At 31.9% G+C, this 15,890-nt stretch overlaps 3 protein-coding genes across 5 annotated transcripts; all 3 read left to right on the top strand.

Annotated features, from left to right (window-relative positions):
* The first annotated feature begins 1,196 nt into the window (after positions 1-1,196).
* On the top strand, positions 1,197-2,410 carry LOC114401266 (nuclear transcription factor Y subunit B-4-like). The gene has a single exon (XM_028363741.1). The coding sequence runs from the start codon at positions 1,296-1,298 to the stop codon at positions 1,710-1,712; it is 417 nt and encodes a 138-aa protein (XP_028219542.1). The 5' UTR covers positions 1,197-1,295; the 3' UTR covers positions 1,713-2,410.
* Positions 2,411-6,074: 3,664 nt separating this feature from the next.
* On the top strand, positions 6,075-9,277 carry LOC114402428 (cyclin-H1-1-like). 2 transcript variants are annotated; one of them, XM_028364995.1, is made up of 9 exons: positions 6,075-6,095; positions 6,319-6,439; positions 6,525-6,593; positions 6,736-6,777; positions 7,779-7,856; positions 8,248-8,306; positions 8,493-8,577; positions 8,716-8,804; positions 8,924-9,277. In XM_028364995.1, coding segments are annotated over exons 1-9 (627 nt in total). In that variant the 5' UTR covers positions 6,075-6,093; the 3' UTR covers positions 9,006-9,277. The 2 variants fall into 2 exon arrangements, with proteins under 2 accessions (XP_028220796.1, XP_028220798.1); XM_028364997.1 differs by having other exon boundaries at positions 6,079-6,095; positions 6,319-6,380.
* Positions 9,278-13,580: 4,303 nt separating this feature from the next.
* Positions 13,581-15,890, top strand: LOC114402740. 2 transcript variants are annotated; one of them, XM_028365409.1, is made up of 3 exons: positions 13,581-13,693; positions 14,053-14,119; positions 15,304-15,890. In XM_028365409.1, exons 1-3 carry the CDS (start codon positions 13,622-13,624, stop codon positions 15,525-15,527), a joined length of 363 nt encoding a protein of 120 aa, XP_028221210.1. In that variant the 5' UTR covers positions 13,581-13,621; the 3' UTR covers positions 15,528-15,890. The 2 variants fall into 2 exon arrangements, with proteins under 2 accessions (XP_028221210.1, XP_028221208.1); XM_028365407.1 differs by having other exon boundaries at positions 14,050-14,119.

Genomic DNA, 15,890 nt, shown 5'->3' with positions numbered 1-15,890 from the left:
TCATATGCATTATCATTAATTATCATGGATTTTATTAAAAAATAAATTATATTTTTTCTCATATCTTCTGACATGTTTAAATTAACAATTTTTTTTCTAATATAAAGACATATGTAATGATGTTGGCTGATAAAAAAAATGAGACATACGCAATGAGGATAATTTTCATTTTAGAATTATGAAATTCATAAATTTAATTTGTATCATATAACAGTACATGAATAACAATATTAAAAATTAATTTGTATTATATGATTACTTAAAAAATTTGTGTTTGTCTTTTAATTGTACCATTAACATAAGATTTCAATCGATACAATTTCTAATCAAATATGTTGTATATGATGACGTCTCTATTATATATATATATATATATATATATATATATATATATATATATATATATATATATATATATATATATAATGTTTTTTAAAATGATATTTCAAGTAATGTTTTAAATTATATAATTTTTTAAATTTACTTTTTATTCTTTTTACATAAAGTGAAATTTTATTGTTTCTTTTTACATAACATACGGTAGAGTTTTATTATTTCTTTTATTTTATTTTAAATTTGAGATAAATATTTTATATAAGATACATTATAAGATTAATGCACAATATGAAAAATTAAAATTAAAAAATATAATTAAAATAATTGATCATAATGTAAAAATTACAGAGTTTAAAATTAACTAAAAAACTTAAAATTATAGTTTTCAAAAATATATTTTTATTCATAATTGAAATTAAAATTTAAATAAAAATTTCATATTAACATGTCTAATTTTATAATTTTACATTTACAAGATAATTTAACAAATAATTTTATTAAGCATTTAAAATTCAACAAGTTAGTCTAACAACTCTCAAGAATCAGTTAACTTTTTAATATTCAACTAGTCTTTCAACTACTAGATTTTTGGCTATTTTTATTAAACATAATCTAAATAGAAACTACAAATTTTATTGTCAGATCGAAAAACTCATCATTACTTATGTAAACTTTATTCATCTTTTATTGACTAAGGTAATCTTTTTTTTTTCTTTCTCTCCAACATGATTTATTGGCATAATTTTTATGAAAAAACCTAATTAAATCCATTAATATGTTGCATTACAATAAACATACCAGCATTTTCACATGTGACATTCGTATCGTGTTTCACAAAATATTGCCTTCACTTCACTTACACACATGTGTAATATAAACAGATAATCTATTTAATTAAAACATATAAGTTTGTTCATACATCAAAATCTAAGGTGTTTGTAATCTGATTTTAGGAAATAATGGATCAGGATGTGCAAGATAGAGCGTTGCCGATTGCAAATGTGGGTCGAATCATGAAGCAAATTCTTCCCCCCAGTGCAAAGATCTCTAAAGAAGGGAAACAACTAATGCAAGAGTGTGTGACAGAGTTCATAAGTTTCGTGACTGGTGAGGCATCTGACAAGTGTCACAAGGAGAATCGCAAGACCGTTAATGGGGATGACATCTGTTGGGCTCTAAGTTCCTTAGGGTTTGACAACTATGCTGAGGCCATTGGAAGGTACTTGCATATATACAGGCAAGGTGAAAGGGAGAAAATCAATCACACCAAAAAGTATGAAAACCCTCAGAACCAAACTCAAATCAACCGTGCTCCACCACCACCACTACTTCTGTCTAGGGTTGAAAACCCTCCTCCTACAAATCAATCTGGATGAAAGTATAGTTTATGTGTCTTTCCGATGAAGATTGAACAAGTTGATGACAAGAAGAACGAACACTTCTAATTTTGTTGGATGTTGTGAGGTAATTTTGCAACTATACATCTTGTCAAATAAGCGGACTTCCCCTTCTATCTTCTTTAAGTAGTGTATCACTAATGTATTGAGCGGCTTCTGCAATGTTGTATATTATAAGGGCTTTAAGAGTAGTAGCTCTTAATTTTCTACGAGAATCATTAATAAAAATGATCCGGTTCATCTGAGCATATCTATAGAAGATAAGTTAAACTGGGCAAGGCTGGTTTGCTGAAGGTAATTACTTTGAAACGAAATCCTGGGCTAATTATTTTTTTCCATGAGGTTATTGTGAAGATTATGGAACCGCAGATTTCTTTTGTGATCCTTACCAAAACATGATTTTCGTGTTCAAGACTAAAGTGGAAATTTTAGTAAGATATATAGGGTTTGTGAATTTAGTTTCCAGCTAGATCTAGCTTATTAGTTACCACTTAACATTTTCATTCATTTAATTAGAAATGGATGTTCTTGACAAGAGATCTTATACACAAGGACTAGTAACTGAATTCAACAAACCAATAATGGAATCTAGTAACAGTGGTAACTGACAGCTAACATATGTAATCCAAATCTTGCAAAGTATTGAATTAGATTGAAAGGACAAGTCAATTCATAAATGAAATTCTTCTCATCTTTGTTAGTTTCTTTTTTTATCATTTCTTGTATTTTGGCACCGCAAAACTTTCCTCTCTAGTTTATTAATGAATTGCAACCTCCTTGTGTGATGCAGTACTAGTAACGTTAATTTATTTAGAACATTCCTCAACTGTTTACACAGAACATATTTAGTAGTTTAGTTTGAGGCTTTGAGAAGTTCTAATTAAAGTGTCCTTACCAAAAAATCTCCATTAGATATGCTTGTGATTGATCTCCCAACTTCTCCGGTCCTTAACTGATATTATAAATCATGAAATTAAGATAGTCTTGCCACAATATGAGTGTTTAACCACTGGAGAACCATAAGTTTGTTACCCAAATTCAGGTAAATTTTTAGCCAGTAACACAGTGAAAAAGGCTATATATAAAATAAACTGGGAGGTACATGTACTAGGTTTTGATTTTCTAACCCTAGAATCGGGGACCACTATCTCGTTGCTTTAACCGTGAAAGTCGAATCATATCTCGGGCATGCCTACATTCTTCTATATTTCAAATGAACAATTAGGACATTGTCCCATTAAAGTTGACAGTAAATTCCTAGCTTCTCAATTTTATCTTCTGTCAGAATTAGGGTTTCAGCGATGGCCTGAGATTTTCACACAAGCCCTTGGGACCACTTCTCAACTATATATTACCTTAATGGATTATACTCTCTTTCTATCTCATCTCTGACACAAACACAAACACACATAACAAAACTTCACCACTAAGAGATGTATGTTTCCCATCAGTAAGAGGCAGAAGTAGAGGGAACCGTGATATTGAATTTTTACATTTGGCATTTTATATACTGAAGAATACAATTAAACCTAAAAATCAAACAATTTACATCAGTTTAGAATTAATATTATGAAGGTCCATCATGTACTGGTGTTTTCAGAACTTGATACATATCTTGTACTAGTTTTGCCTTCTTTTTCTGATCAATAATATTCTTTTTTTGAAAAGTAAAATAATTAATATATATATATATATATTATGAAGGTTCAGAAATCGCAAAACTTTTTGGACTATCCATACCAATGCAATGATGCAGTTGACCATTTGACTTAGAAAACACTAAATCATCATTATCATTAAGACTACCTATATATATACCACCAGCACTCCAACACTAAGATATAGCTTGATTTCTTGATAGAATAACTGTACACATTAAAATCTGTAACCGTTTATGAATCACAGTATGATTTTGCATATGAACACTTTAAAATGAACAGTGTTCCCATTGGCTCCGACCACGAAATTGCGGCATCGAGATTCATAACATTGCTTTGCTGCATAGCATTCCTTTTGAGGGAGTGGGGAATGACAATTATCAACCAATATGGCAAACCGCGTCAGATGTGCCTTTTTTTCAGGATCAGGGGCTTGTAGTCCATATCAGTTGCAGAACCTCAACACCACAAAAAGCTTTAATAGAGTACGCATATTATATAAAAATTAATATACAGCGATTTAATTGCCGTGGAGCAAATTCTCAATATATATATCAAAATTAATATTAATATTCCATGGAATTTAGTGAATGCCTGTGGCCGTGGTATAGCACTGTTCCATGCAGGAACTCCGAAAATTAGATTGTTAAAGGTTGTAACACGACTTTTAATGTATCAGTCTAGCTGAGTTATGAATTCTTATGGTTACTTCAACAGCACATATTAATTAGTTTTACACCGAAATTAGCTGAGTTATGAATTCTGATGTTCGAGCTGTCAACATATATTCATCCCTAATATGGTTTTCAAGTATGATTCTGAATGTCCCTTCTCTTCCATTAGATCTCCCCTCTCTGAGAAAACGAATTCTTGATGAGTCTCTTTCCACGTTATGATATAATATATCATGTGCTGCTGATTGGATTTTTATGAACAGTAATTGACTAATTAATTAATTAATTCTTTGTTTAATTCGTAGAACAGGCTAGCTAGCTAGGAGCCCACGTGAAACTGAAATTCATTAATCATGTTGCATATAGTTAGGTTTTTTCCGCTCTTCTTTTTGGAAATTAATATATATAAAACTTCAGACTTCAGTGTGATCATTGTCACCAAGTGTATTTTTAACAGAAGTTCAGTATCAATATACATGTTTAATTTTATGCTTATTATTTTTGGCACGGTAAATAATTCAATTAACAAGTTGGTCAATAGCAAGTTTTGGTTAAACTGGTGAGATCTCATACAAAAATTAACTTTTATATCTTAAGCTTGATATTTTTAATTACTGTTACTTATATAAGAGTTTTTATGGTGCCTTTAATAATTTTAAGGATTTTAAAATTCTTAGTTTCTTAACAAAGAGCTATGTTATTTCGTAGAAAAATATATCACACGAATTTGAACGATAAATACATGTACACATTTCATTGGATATTTAAAAGATAAAAAAGGAAAAAGTTAAATTGTTAATTTGTTCTAAATCAAATAATAACATTCGTGCATGACTTTGCGCGATTGTTTTTCGTAAAAATGACTATGTTCTTTAATAAATCAAATTACATGTCATTCTCTCATTAATTATTTTTTTTCAAATTAATCCTTGATTAATTAGTTTTTTTAACAATTTAAAATTAAAAATTTTTCAAATTAGAAAATATGATTAAAAATAAGTTTAAAAGTCTGAATCCTAATCTCTTTCATCACCTCCTTTACCGGTAAACTACATTAAATCAGAACTCTAATTCCCTTATTTTTAGCTTTAGCACATCTTGTGCAGTGAACGAGCTGATCTTAATAAAAAAAAGTTTATCTTGGCCTTTAAAAAAATCATAAAGGCCAGTTAAAAAACTGTTCCAAGATAATGTTGCTTAAAAGGTGAAATTAACCCAAGTTTCCCTGCAAGTCAGCTCACTCTTCTATAGAGAGTTTCTAAAATTTATTAGCCAGATCCGATTTGAAGTTTTTTCACTGCATATACTTATGTCAACTTGTGATTAGGCACCCTAAGCCCGTGTGGAATCTTACTTTAGAAACTGTTAAAAAAAATTATCTGTGAAGGAGGCGAAGAAGATCAGGGTTCAAATTCAGTATGATTTACCGGTGAAGAATATGAAACAGATTAGTGTTCAAACTTCAAAACTTATATTTAATAAGATTTTCTAATTTAAAATAGTTGTAATTTTAACTTTTTACAAAAAAAAATATATTTTAATTAATAAAGGACTAATTTGAAAAAAAACAATTTTTTTATAATTAATGAGAAAAAAATGACATATAATTTGATTGGTTAAAAATTAAAATAATATCAAAACCTCCAAAATTATTAAGGATATCATAGAAACTCTCTGATTATATAAAGAACATTTTGCGAAGGGATAAATTACCTCCTATATGTTATTCTTTGTGTTTATTTTGAATCATGACTTCCCTGAAGTCATTATCTTTCAGTTGGCATCGTGACATCAACCTATATCTGCCCATTGTTTAGGCTTGAAATAAGTAATAAACTCGCGTAATCTTTTCACAGATAACAGACTAACTCTTGGTGAAACCAATCAAAGTTAACAGTAACTATATGTTACTCACATAACCTGCATGTTCAATCAGATTCAAAGAGAAAAGCAAAGAAAAGAATTTCCAAAAAAAGTTGAATATAGTCGTGGTGTACATTGTCTCTGGAACATCAACCAAAACACATTATGTAAGATTTGCCTCAGTCTTATGAGGACCTATGTATCACACTTGTTTTTTTTGGCAATATTAAGTTGGAACTGAAACTAATTGATCATAATAGTGAATTCATTACTTAAATTTATTTTAATATGTTGAAATTGGTTAGGATGATTGTACCTGGTTAATCATCAGTTTTCAAGTTTTTATTTACTTGTTAGCTTCTCAGTATGTCAGATCAAACTTTTTCACAGGTTGACCTGCATATATGCTGCCTGTAAAATAGAAGAAAATCATGTGTCAGCTGAGGAGCTTGGTAAGGGGATATCACAGGATCATCAAATGATTCTCAATAATGAGATGATAGTTTATCAGGCATGGATAGGCCTCAAATAACAAAATGGTCTCTTTCTTATTTTTTGTTTTTGTTCATCTATGACAAGAAACCCTTGTTTTGCAGAGTTTGGAATTTGATCTTATTGTGTATGCACCATATCGCTCAGTTGAAGGTTTTATAAATGATATGGAGGTTTGTCTGGTTGGCCCATGAGTGGAACTTTTTAAAATGATACATTTTTAAAAATTATTTCTGCATCTCAAATAGTCAGAATAAATCTTATTTTTCAATGATTTTATTTTATTCTAAAAATTGTGACTATTGGCATTGACAGGAATTCTTTAATGCTGGTGATAACCAGCTTGAAATGCTCAAGGTACTAGTAATCCTATTGTTCTATGTAATTATCTGGCCGAGCACATTGTTGTGACTGTGAGCAGATGAAATTCCTTAGGCTTTTTATTTTATATGTAGGATGTGCATCTGGTACCCCCCCCCCCCCCCCCCCCCCTCCCTCTCTTGTGACAATTAGTGGTTATTGGGCCTGTTTGTTACAGTTTTTATTTTTCATAAAAAGTCTCCTTTTTGTTTTTAATAATCACTTTTAGAAGGTTTTCATGCATTTGTGTGAGCTTTTCAAAATAATCATAAGCTGAAAAAAATCTAAAATCTGATTAAAATCAGAAGCTATTTTGAAATAGCTTCTAATAAAAACCAACTCTTTTAAAAGTGATTTTATGATTGTAAACAATCATAAATTAGTTTTTTTTTTAAAAAAATCTCTAAAATATAATCACTACATTATATTATTTTACATTATAATCTCTTTCTAAAATTATTAACAAATGTACCCATTATTCGTATTCTATAGCTAAAATTTATTTTAGAATAATATATTTAAATCATTACATTGGGAACTTCACAGCTTGCAGTTTTTTTTTTTCTAGACTACAGATGATGTCGATCCATTTATCCATTTGTCCCACTTGAAATATATTGATTTTTTATTTTTTATATTTCAATTAAATGGAATACTTGGCATTTGGCCAAATATTGAGCATTAATTACTAAAGGACTGCCCTTATAAAAATAAAGGGTCGTAAGGCTCTGCAGAGTTAATCTTGATCATTTAATCTTATATCGATGATCAACATTTGCTATTCTCACATCTGACACTTTCCCAATGCACTTCCAATGTGTTTAGTTATTGTTTCCTTTATTCCCTTCTCTCATGGAAAACTAATTTTTATCCGTTTAACCATTGTTCTTCTGTAGGTATATTAAACTATATACGTCCTCTTTACCACATGTTCATTGACTTATTGGTGTTCAAATAACTTCCTTGTCTTATGTTAAACTTTCTCCTAATGCATATAGACTTTGCAAGAGACAGCAAGATTTGAAGTTGATAAAATGATGCTTACAGATGCACCACTTTTATTTCCTCCTGGGCAGGTATTCTTAAAATAATCTGTAAATATTGAAATTTCCTTGTAGCAGTGGTTTTGTTACAAACAGCAGCCAAAAAAATTCTTGTTCTGCATTGCCTTTACCAAGGATTTAAAATAAATTTATTCAGCGGAAAACAAGTAATCCATGTCAGAAAGAGTGGTCAACCATTACTTCTATGCAAATTGATTAACCATTATTCTTTTTTAAACTTAAGTTGATTGTTTCAAAATTGAAAATATGCTTGCTAGGGTTTCCTAAAACAGAAAACTTCACAATTACTGATTTGCAACTTAACATTTTCTAATCAATCTAGATTTCAATATTCTAGTTCAGTTTTCTTTTTTTAAACATTTTACTCGAAAATCTAACTACCTGTTTGTGACTTTGGATGCAGTTGGCCTTGGCTGCTTTACGCAACTCAAATGCACTCCACAGAGTCATTGACTTTGATAGGTACTTATTATTGCTTCACATGTTTCTTTGCGATAATTTATTCTAACCATTTCCCCTGTTCTTTTCCCTTTTGTTTATTATTTGTTACTAAGTCATGTAACAAAATGGCCTGCCTTGGGTGTGATATTGTAGCATATTCTTTGACCCAAATTGTAGCATACTCTTTACACTCGCACTTAATTGCAGTTATCTTAGGGGTATTTTTTCCCGTGAGAATTCCATGCATACAATGTCCGAGCTTTCTGAATCACTGGATGCAATTGATTCTTGGGTAATTGTTTCTCATTCTAATGTTTGTCCTTTAACCGAACAAATGTGTAAATTCCAAATCAACATTTTGTATTGGCTGGGAACCGTGGGTTACTTCTGTTTTACATGGACCACTGTGTGGCCTTGATTTTGTATGCAGGTTAGAAAATACAAAAGTCCTTCTGAGAAGGAATTGAAGCATATCAACCGAAAACTAAAGTCTTGTTGGGGTCATCACTCTCATGACGAGTACTTTCTCTACCCTTAAATAGAATTACCTGCCGGTCCTACAGATCCACACACCCAAAAAAAGATTTTTTATCGAGAAAATTGTGTTATATAATTAATAACTTTGGCTTGTTTTACAGGGGCAAGAAGCGGGAGAAGAAATCAAAGCACAAGTCCAAAAAGAGCTCAAATGAAGCTCAAAATATGCCATCTATTGCCTAGCTCATTTCATATGGATGGCAATTTTTTTTTGTTTCTATTTGGATACAAAAAATGACTCGGTCAGTGGCCAAAGGAAAAGGAATCTTTTGAAAACTCCTTCCGCTGGCTTACTAGTGAGTCTGATTTTGTTGCTTCACTTATGTCTTCTTTGTTCCCCAATGAACTTATTGCCTGAAAATGCTTCGATTAAAAATTCCATGCTCGTGGTGTTTTTATTTTGCTTATTTTGCCCTTGCCACATTTCACTTCTACAAATATTTCTGTTTAAACTACAAATCATTTCCCCCCCATAGTTTCGCATCTGCAACACTATTTTTATTTGTTGAGGCTAAGACTAGGGTGGGAATGGTAAACTCCTTTCCCACGGTAGGAAGAAAAAATGGAGTAATATTGTGCTTTAAATAAAATTAATGGTTAAAATAAGTGAAAACTACGGTGGGCATCTTACACCAGATTAAATAAAAAAAATCAAGTATTTTTTTTCTTTTTGTTCTTTTTCTCTGTTTTGAATGGAGGCATAGTATCTCCATCTATCGAATGTTGTTGTCGACGATGACAACGGAAAATGATTGACATTTGCAAGGTTCATCTTTTTCTCTACCAGTGTTGTTCCCTTTGACAATTTTTGTGACTGCTCCATCTTTTAAGTGACCCACACAACTAGATTTGAGTTTCAGCGATGAAGCTTTGTGTCACAACCAGATTCACATCTCTACTTCAGGCTGGTGTCTCTGCTTTGGATCGGAGAGGAGAATCGGCTAGTGAGTTGTCGGAGAGGATGAGAGCAAAGGTGAGTGTTTGACGAAAAGGAGAGGAGAATCTTTGTGGCGTCAACCAAGTCTAGCAAAAATAAAAAATCAATACAACTACATCTCTGCTTCAGATTTGTGTCTTCACTTCGGATTTGTCAGAGATAATCGTTCGTAGTTTTGACACTTCGGAACTAATGTTTCTCATGAAGGTTAATAGAAATAATTGAATGATTTTATACCTGTTTGTTGTTGTGTTTTCTAAATGCATCATCTTATTCGTCCGGACGAAAACAAATTTTTTCTTATGTAGGATTATCCATGTTTCCTTGACATAGTCAACAAATATTGACCAAGGAGAACAAATCATTTCAAACTTCTTCAGGCATTAATCAAACTACTGTTCCGAAGGACAATCATCAAGAGTTTCCCAGACATCCATGACATACACCCAAACATTTCTTTGACTAATTAACGATTTACATTTGGCTTTCACATTCTTGTTTATGTGAAAGCTGCACAACAAATTTGTACACTCAAGAAATACAGTTTTTACTGCATTCATCAATGCAAGGTCTCTGTTAGTCACAATAACTCCAAGGAGGACATCACGTCTTAAAAATATACATTGAAAGCGTTCTAAAGCCCAAACCACATTATTAAGACATTCATCGTCCAGATATGCTAAACTGGCAAAGAATGTCATCCTAGTTGGTGTCACCCCCAACAAAATCGAGCAGTGGGAGTCTGTACCTGTTTGTTTTGTAGGTACTGTCTATCAAAAATATCAAATTACATGTGTTGACTAACTTTACTGCATCAGGGTGACACCAAAAGATATCACGAATCACGTCTTCATTCTTTAATCTATGTCAATGAATATACTGATCCCGTTCAAGAAGCTTCATGAGATGTTGCATTTCAGTATCACTTTCTCTTATGGAAGAACGGTATGCACTTCTTGCATTGTATATTTGTTTGATGGTCGTACAACTATTGGCATTGTGTTCCTTCAGAGTTAGCAGAATGTTCCTTGGTTTCACCATTGACTTTATCATATCAGCAATAAGTGTCTTTTCAGCTTTAGTCAATCGTCCAACATATGAATGTCCAACTAATGACTTGGCCAATTCATGATTATGAATCTCACACATCAACTTCACCATCCAGCCTTGTCCTTCAACCACTGGCTTGTCATGAAGCTTGAAGGGACATCCACATTTCCTAGTTTCAGTATCTCTTCTAACAAATTCTTTCTTCCTACACCTATACTCGTCACTCCTTTCACAACCAATTAACACAAACAAAGTTCTTCATCTACACCAGTGTTTGTGTCAGACCTTATAATCACCGCCACAAATCCGTTTTCATGAACAACGGATCGAGCCCACCGCAAAACATCCTCTCGGCTGTCAAACACCTACAAAGCAATCCAGATAATTTCAGTTTTTTACAACATATTCATTTTATTAAATCACTCACAATCATGAACATTATTACATGAGAAGTATTGAACGCATCGGAACAATCAACATGTGGTTCATTCACACCACATTCTTCTTCATTTTGATAATCCATATCCACTTCTTTAGACATTATACTTTCATACATCCACTGATTTTCGTCCATCTTAACAATAAATCAAAAATTTCAACACAGACATACAACACACTAGACATAACATACAAAACTATACATAATAACTCATGATTAGTAACTGCACTATTATACACCTAATCTTTTACTGTCAGTCACAATAACTCATCATTAGTAAAATGCAAAAACCTGATATCATTCTACACTTATAAATAATTCAAATGGAAAATGACAATACAAACAAAGTAATAATTAAAAAAAAATTAAACTTAAATAAAGGTAAAAATTTCAAAATCCGTATAGCCTTACGGATCAAGTTGATTTGTAAGGCTTGTACGGATCAACTTGATCCGTAAGCCTTTTACGGATCAACTTGATTAGTATTAGTAAAAAATAACATACGGATCAAGTTGATTCGTATCAACCTTACGGATCAACTTGATCCGTACAATTTACGGTCCACCAGAACACACACCCAGCACAAATGCGCACTTCGTTTGTCGCAGCCGACGAATCAACCACCGCAACAATGAATACCCGCACCTTCACCTTCACCGAACCTAACCTATCACAAGGAAACGAATAAAATACGGCAAAGCACTACGCATTGAAGAGAGAAAACAAAGGAGAAGATGCACAAAAATGGAGAAAGAAGCACTGTGCCATTTTTAAAAAATAAAAAAGCTTTTTAAAGGAGAAAGAGGGTGCAGGGGCAGTTTTGGCATTTTTATAAAATGTTGGGTGCACCAACAATAATGCTAGGTGCACCTAGCATCTCCCTCGTATTTTATATGGGACACACTTCAGGCCCAAACATGTCGACGGTCCTATCGTAGAGGCCAAGTTTTTGTTTTTGTCCAAAACAGTGTTATTTTAGTTTTTCTTTTTACTGAATGAATTTCATTTTAGTTGTAGTATTTTATTTTTTTGCATTTGGCATATATGTATTATATATGAGTATGATTACTTAGTTTGATTTGCATCATACTTCTTTATTTACCAAGTTATTCAACAATTAAATTTATTTAAAATAAATATATTACTATGAATAGTTTATTTGACAACTTACTCAACTATTAAAATCTATTAAATTATTTAATTTAAAAAATAAAAATAAAATATGTATAATGAATTAATTAACTACATAAAAGATCTGGTTTTCGTATGGACGTGAAGACTAATTTCTATATAGTTTTATGTTACGGAAATTAATTTCTATGAAGGTATTTTTGTAAGAAAAAAATAATACAAAAAACTAGCAGTAGTGCAAAGAGTAAAAAAGGGTTGTGAGTTGTGAATAGCATGGGACATTGGGCCAAGTGTTAGTTCCCTTTGGTGTCCTCGAAGTTGAAGCCTTTATAATGGCGAGCTTAGTGTCCTCGATCTTCACCCTTCCTCTGCGCGTCTTACAACTGAACGAGGTACTTTGTCTTTGTACTAGTTTTAGTAACCATGCAACCCAGGGGGGAACCAGGGATGAACATATGTATACGGGAGAAGGGTCTTGATCCCCCCCTCCTTTTTCAATTCTAATTTTTATTATATATAATATAATATTTTAATATTAAATTAACTATTTTATTTAAATACTTTGATTATAGAAATAATATTTAAGTATTACTTATCTATTTTATTCTCTTAGAAAGCACACCCCTACTTTGACCAACCTAATAACAAATTTGCACCAATAGATTGGGCCAGCCTAAAGAGAATGGGTTCTTCTCATCACTGTTGCTAGGTGCACCTAGCAGTATTGCTGGTGCACTCAGCATTTTCTTCATCTGTAAAGAGTCATATGAATATAGTTCATTCATAAGAGGTTTTTTTTAATTATTTTTAAAAATTATTTGTCACGAATTAATTTAAAATTAATGGTCCAAACAAGAATCGAATCTGTGACTTTTAAGTTATTAGCACAACGCTTTAATCAACTAAACTGATGAATCAATTATATTATAAAATAAATAATGTTATTATACATAATATTAAAATTTCTAATCTATATTTAATGTGCATGTATGTTTGTCACTTATGATTTTATATCAAAATTAATTGTCACAAAATTTATTATTTAAATTTACATGTGTATTTAGTATACATTAGAAATTTTAATGTTATGTATAACAACATTATTTATTTTATAATATAATTTAATTGATTCATTAGCTCAGCGTTGTACTAACCTAAAAGCCATATAAAGGGATAAAATTGGAACAACAGCCCTCTGTGAATGTTATAGTTCCCCAAGGGTGCGAGGTTGAAGTCTTCAAAATGGCGTTCTTAGTCTCCTCCACCTTCACCCTTCCTCTGCGAGTGCGCGCTTCACCACTCAACAAAAACAAGGTACTTCACTTTCTCACTTTCTTTCTATACTTCAATTCCCTTCCAACTTTCCGTACCCATCTCATAATTTGGTTCCACAATGTACCAAAGCATATGTCCACTGTTGTCGTTCGTTTGCTCTATCACTGAATTTTATTTTGTTTTTATTTTTCGTTATTTTTTTCCCTTTTCATTTCACTCTAGATAGACGAATCATTCAATTTCTAGTTCTGTGGTATTGTGAATAAATTAATATCAGCAGCTTAAATTTAACAAGTATACTTGCGTGACAACATTTTGCGGCATAGGAAAAAGTTTCTCTTTGTATGTCCGTGTTGAATGACTAACTACTACTACTATTTTTGATGACTTACCAGCAGGGAGTGCATCAACATCAATTATATTATCCTCTAGATAGATTTTTAAGCAAAGCAACTATTCCAGCAGGTTTTTCTTTTCAACCTCTCACTTAATTGCCATGTGCTTCTCCGTTAGAATATTGATATATAGAACTGATCACTCTTTTTGCATTATAAATGTTTGATAACTTTGATTTGATTTTCTATACTTAGCTGTTTAACTCTAATTGCTCATGGTTGCTTATTAGTTATTACATTAATATAAGCTCACTGCCAGGATCTTGGAATACTTACCCTAGTAATTTATTGATAGAATGCAAAATGGTAAGCCCATATTATTAATATGTCAGATTTAAACTTGCAACCTGTGTAATCTTTTTGTTTCTTCATGCTGGCTTCTTGAAAGTCAAATAGTCGTTTTTAGGGTGGTATTGCTACAGCCATTTAATGGTTAGGTTGGATTAGAGTTTTGAATCTGCATCTTAAATCTTAAATTTGATACCTACCTTTAGATGTGAACCACAAAGGAAAGTCTGTGGAAGGTATTATAAGTTTCCAGTTGATGAAGTGAGATCATCCGTGAGGAAGAAGATGAATGAAATGAGGGAAAAAATAATAGCCTAATCTTTTGAATAAAAAGGTGAAGCTTACCTATATCAGTCTCCCGCACTCTTAAAAAACAAAGTAGAGGACAGACATCTTGGATTTTGAAACCTGCGTATTATATATGCATGGTTAGCTTTACTTAGATTCTGTGAAAATATACAATATTACGATGTTCTAAGCTGCATGCTGGGTACAAAACTTTGTCTGTTTGGTGTTATTTTTGTATATTTGTTAATTGTATAGTAATGCCTTGGCTTCCTCAGACAGGAATTTATTTCGGATTTCATAATTATCCTGGGTCCATTCTCGGTGGGGTTAATTTTCCCTTCTAGATCTCTGTAGTCCTCTGTCACCCCGATCCACTAGGATTTTATATGTATATCAGAAAACATGCATGGGGAGACGCTGTGATGAATACGAGAAATTGTAAAGCAAAACTGAAATCTGAATAATCTTATCATGGTTGGTAATGTTGGCTACACTACACCCACATAACCATTTGTGTCTATCGCTCTATCATATCTGTGCTAACTTCAACTTCAATTTAGGATTCAAACATACGCAACTTTTGGAAGATATATGAAATTTTTTCTGGGAGTGTTTTGAATAATTTCATCATGTTTGCACTTATCAATTTTAATCTGACAGTATATATTATATTTGCAGCTCAAAAGATTCTTGGAACTTGCAGTTCAAATAAACGCATACTATCCATGAAAGGAAGCTGTCATCGTTGTTTGATGTCTTGCACAATATTTCTACATGAAACTTACTCATATAATTTGGATGTAGATTATTGCACCGAAATAGTTATATCTGGATATTGGGTGGGACCTGATGCTGATGATGGGTGGGGATTTGTGGAAGCTGTTATTAATCAAATGAATTGATCTTGATTTTTTTTATAGATAAGGATTGATTTTGATTCATTTTATCAAAGATTAAGTGTACGTGAGGCAGTTTCTATTCTTGACAGGCTCCATAAACTAACCAATCTTTTGGAAATTTGAGAGTATCATATGAATACTGGAGAGGTATATGTTCTATTGATGAAGTGGAGGCTTGATGGATGAGTTTTGTAGTGTGCACGTTTTGACTGGTGAACTATTTTAGGTATCTTGTCCGAAACTGTAATTGACTAAGATTGAACTTTGTGAAAACAATGTCTTGTCTTTTGAATCGGATAGGCTGCTGAAGATCTGAAGTTGACTGAACTTAAATCTAGTGAAAATGTCAATTATTCTTTACGATCA

Source organism: Glycine soja, chromosome 20, assembly GCF_004193775.1.
Source record: "Glycine soja cultivar W05 chromosome 20, ASM419377v2, whole genome shotgun sequence".
Classification (NCBI taxonomy): Eukaryota; Viridiplantae; Streptophyta; class Magnoliopsida; order Fabales; family Fabaceae; genus Glycine; species Glycine soja.
The sequence above is the reverse complement of the archived record's forward strand: the minus strand, read 5'-3'. Positions and strand labels throughout refer to the sequence as shown.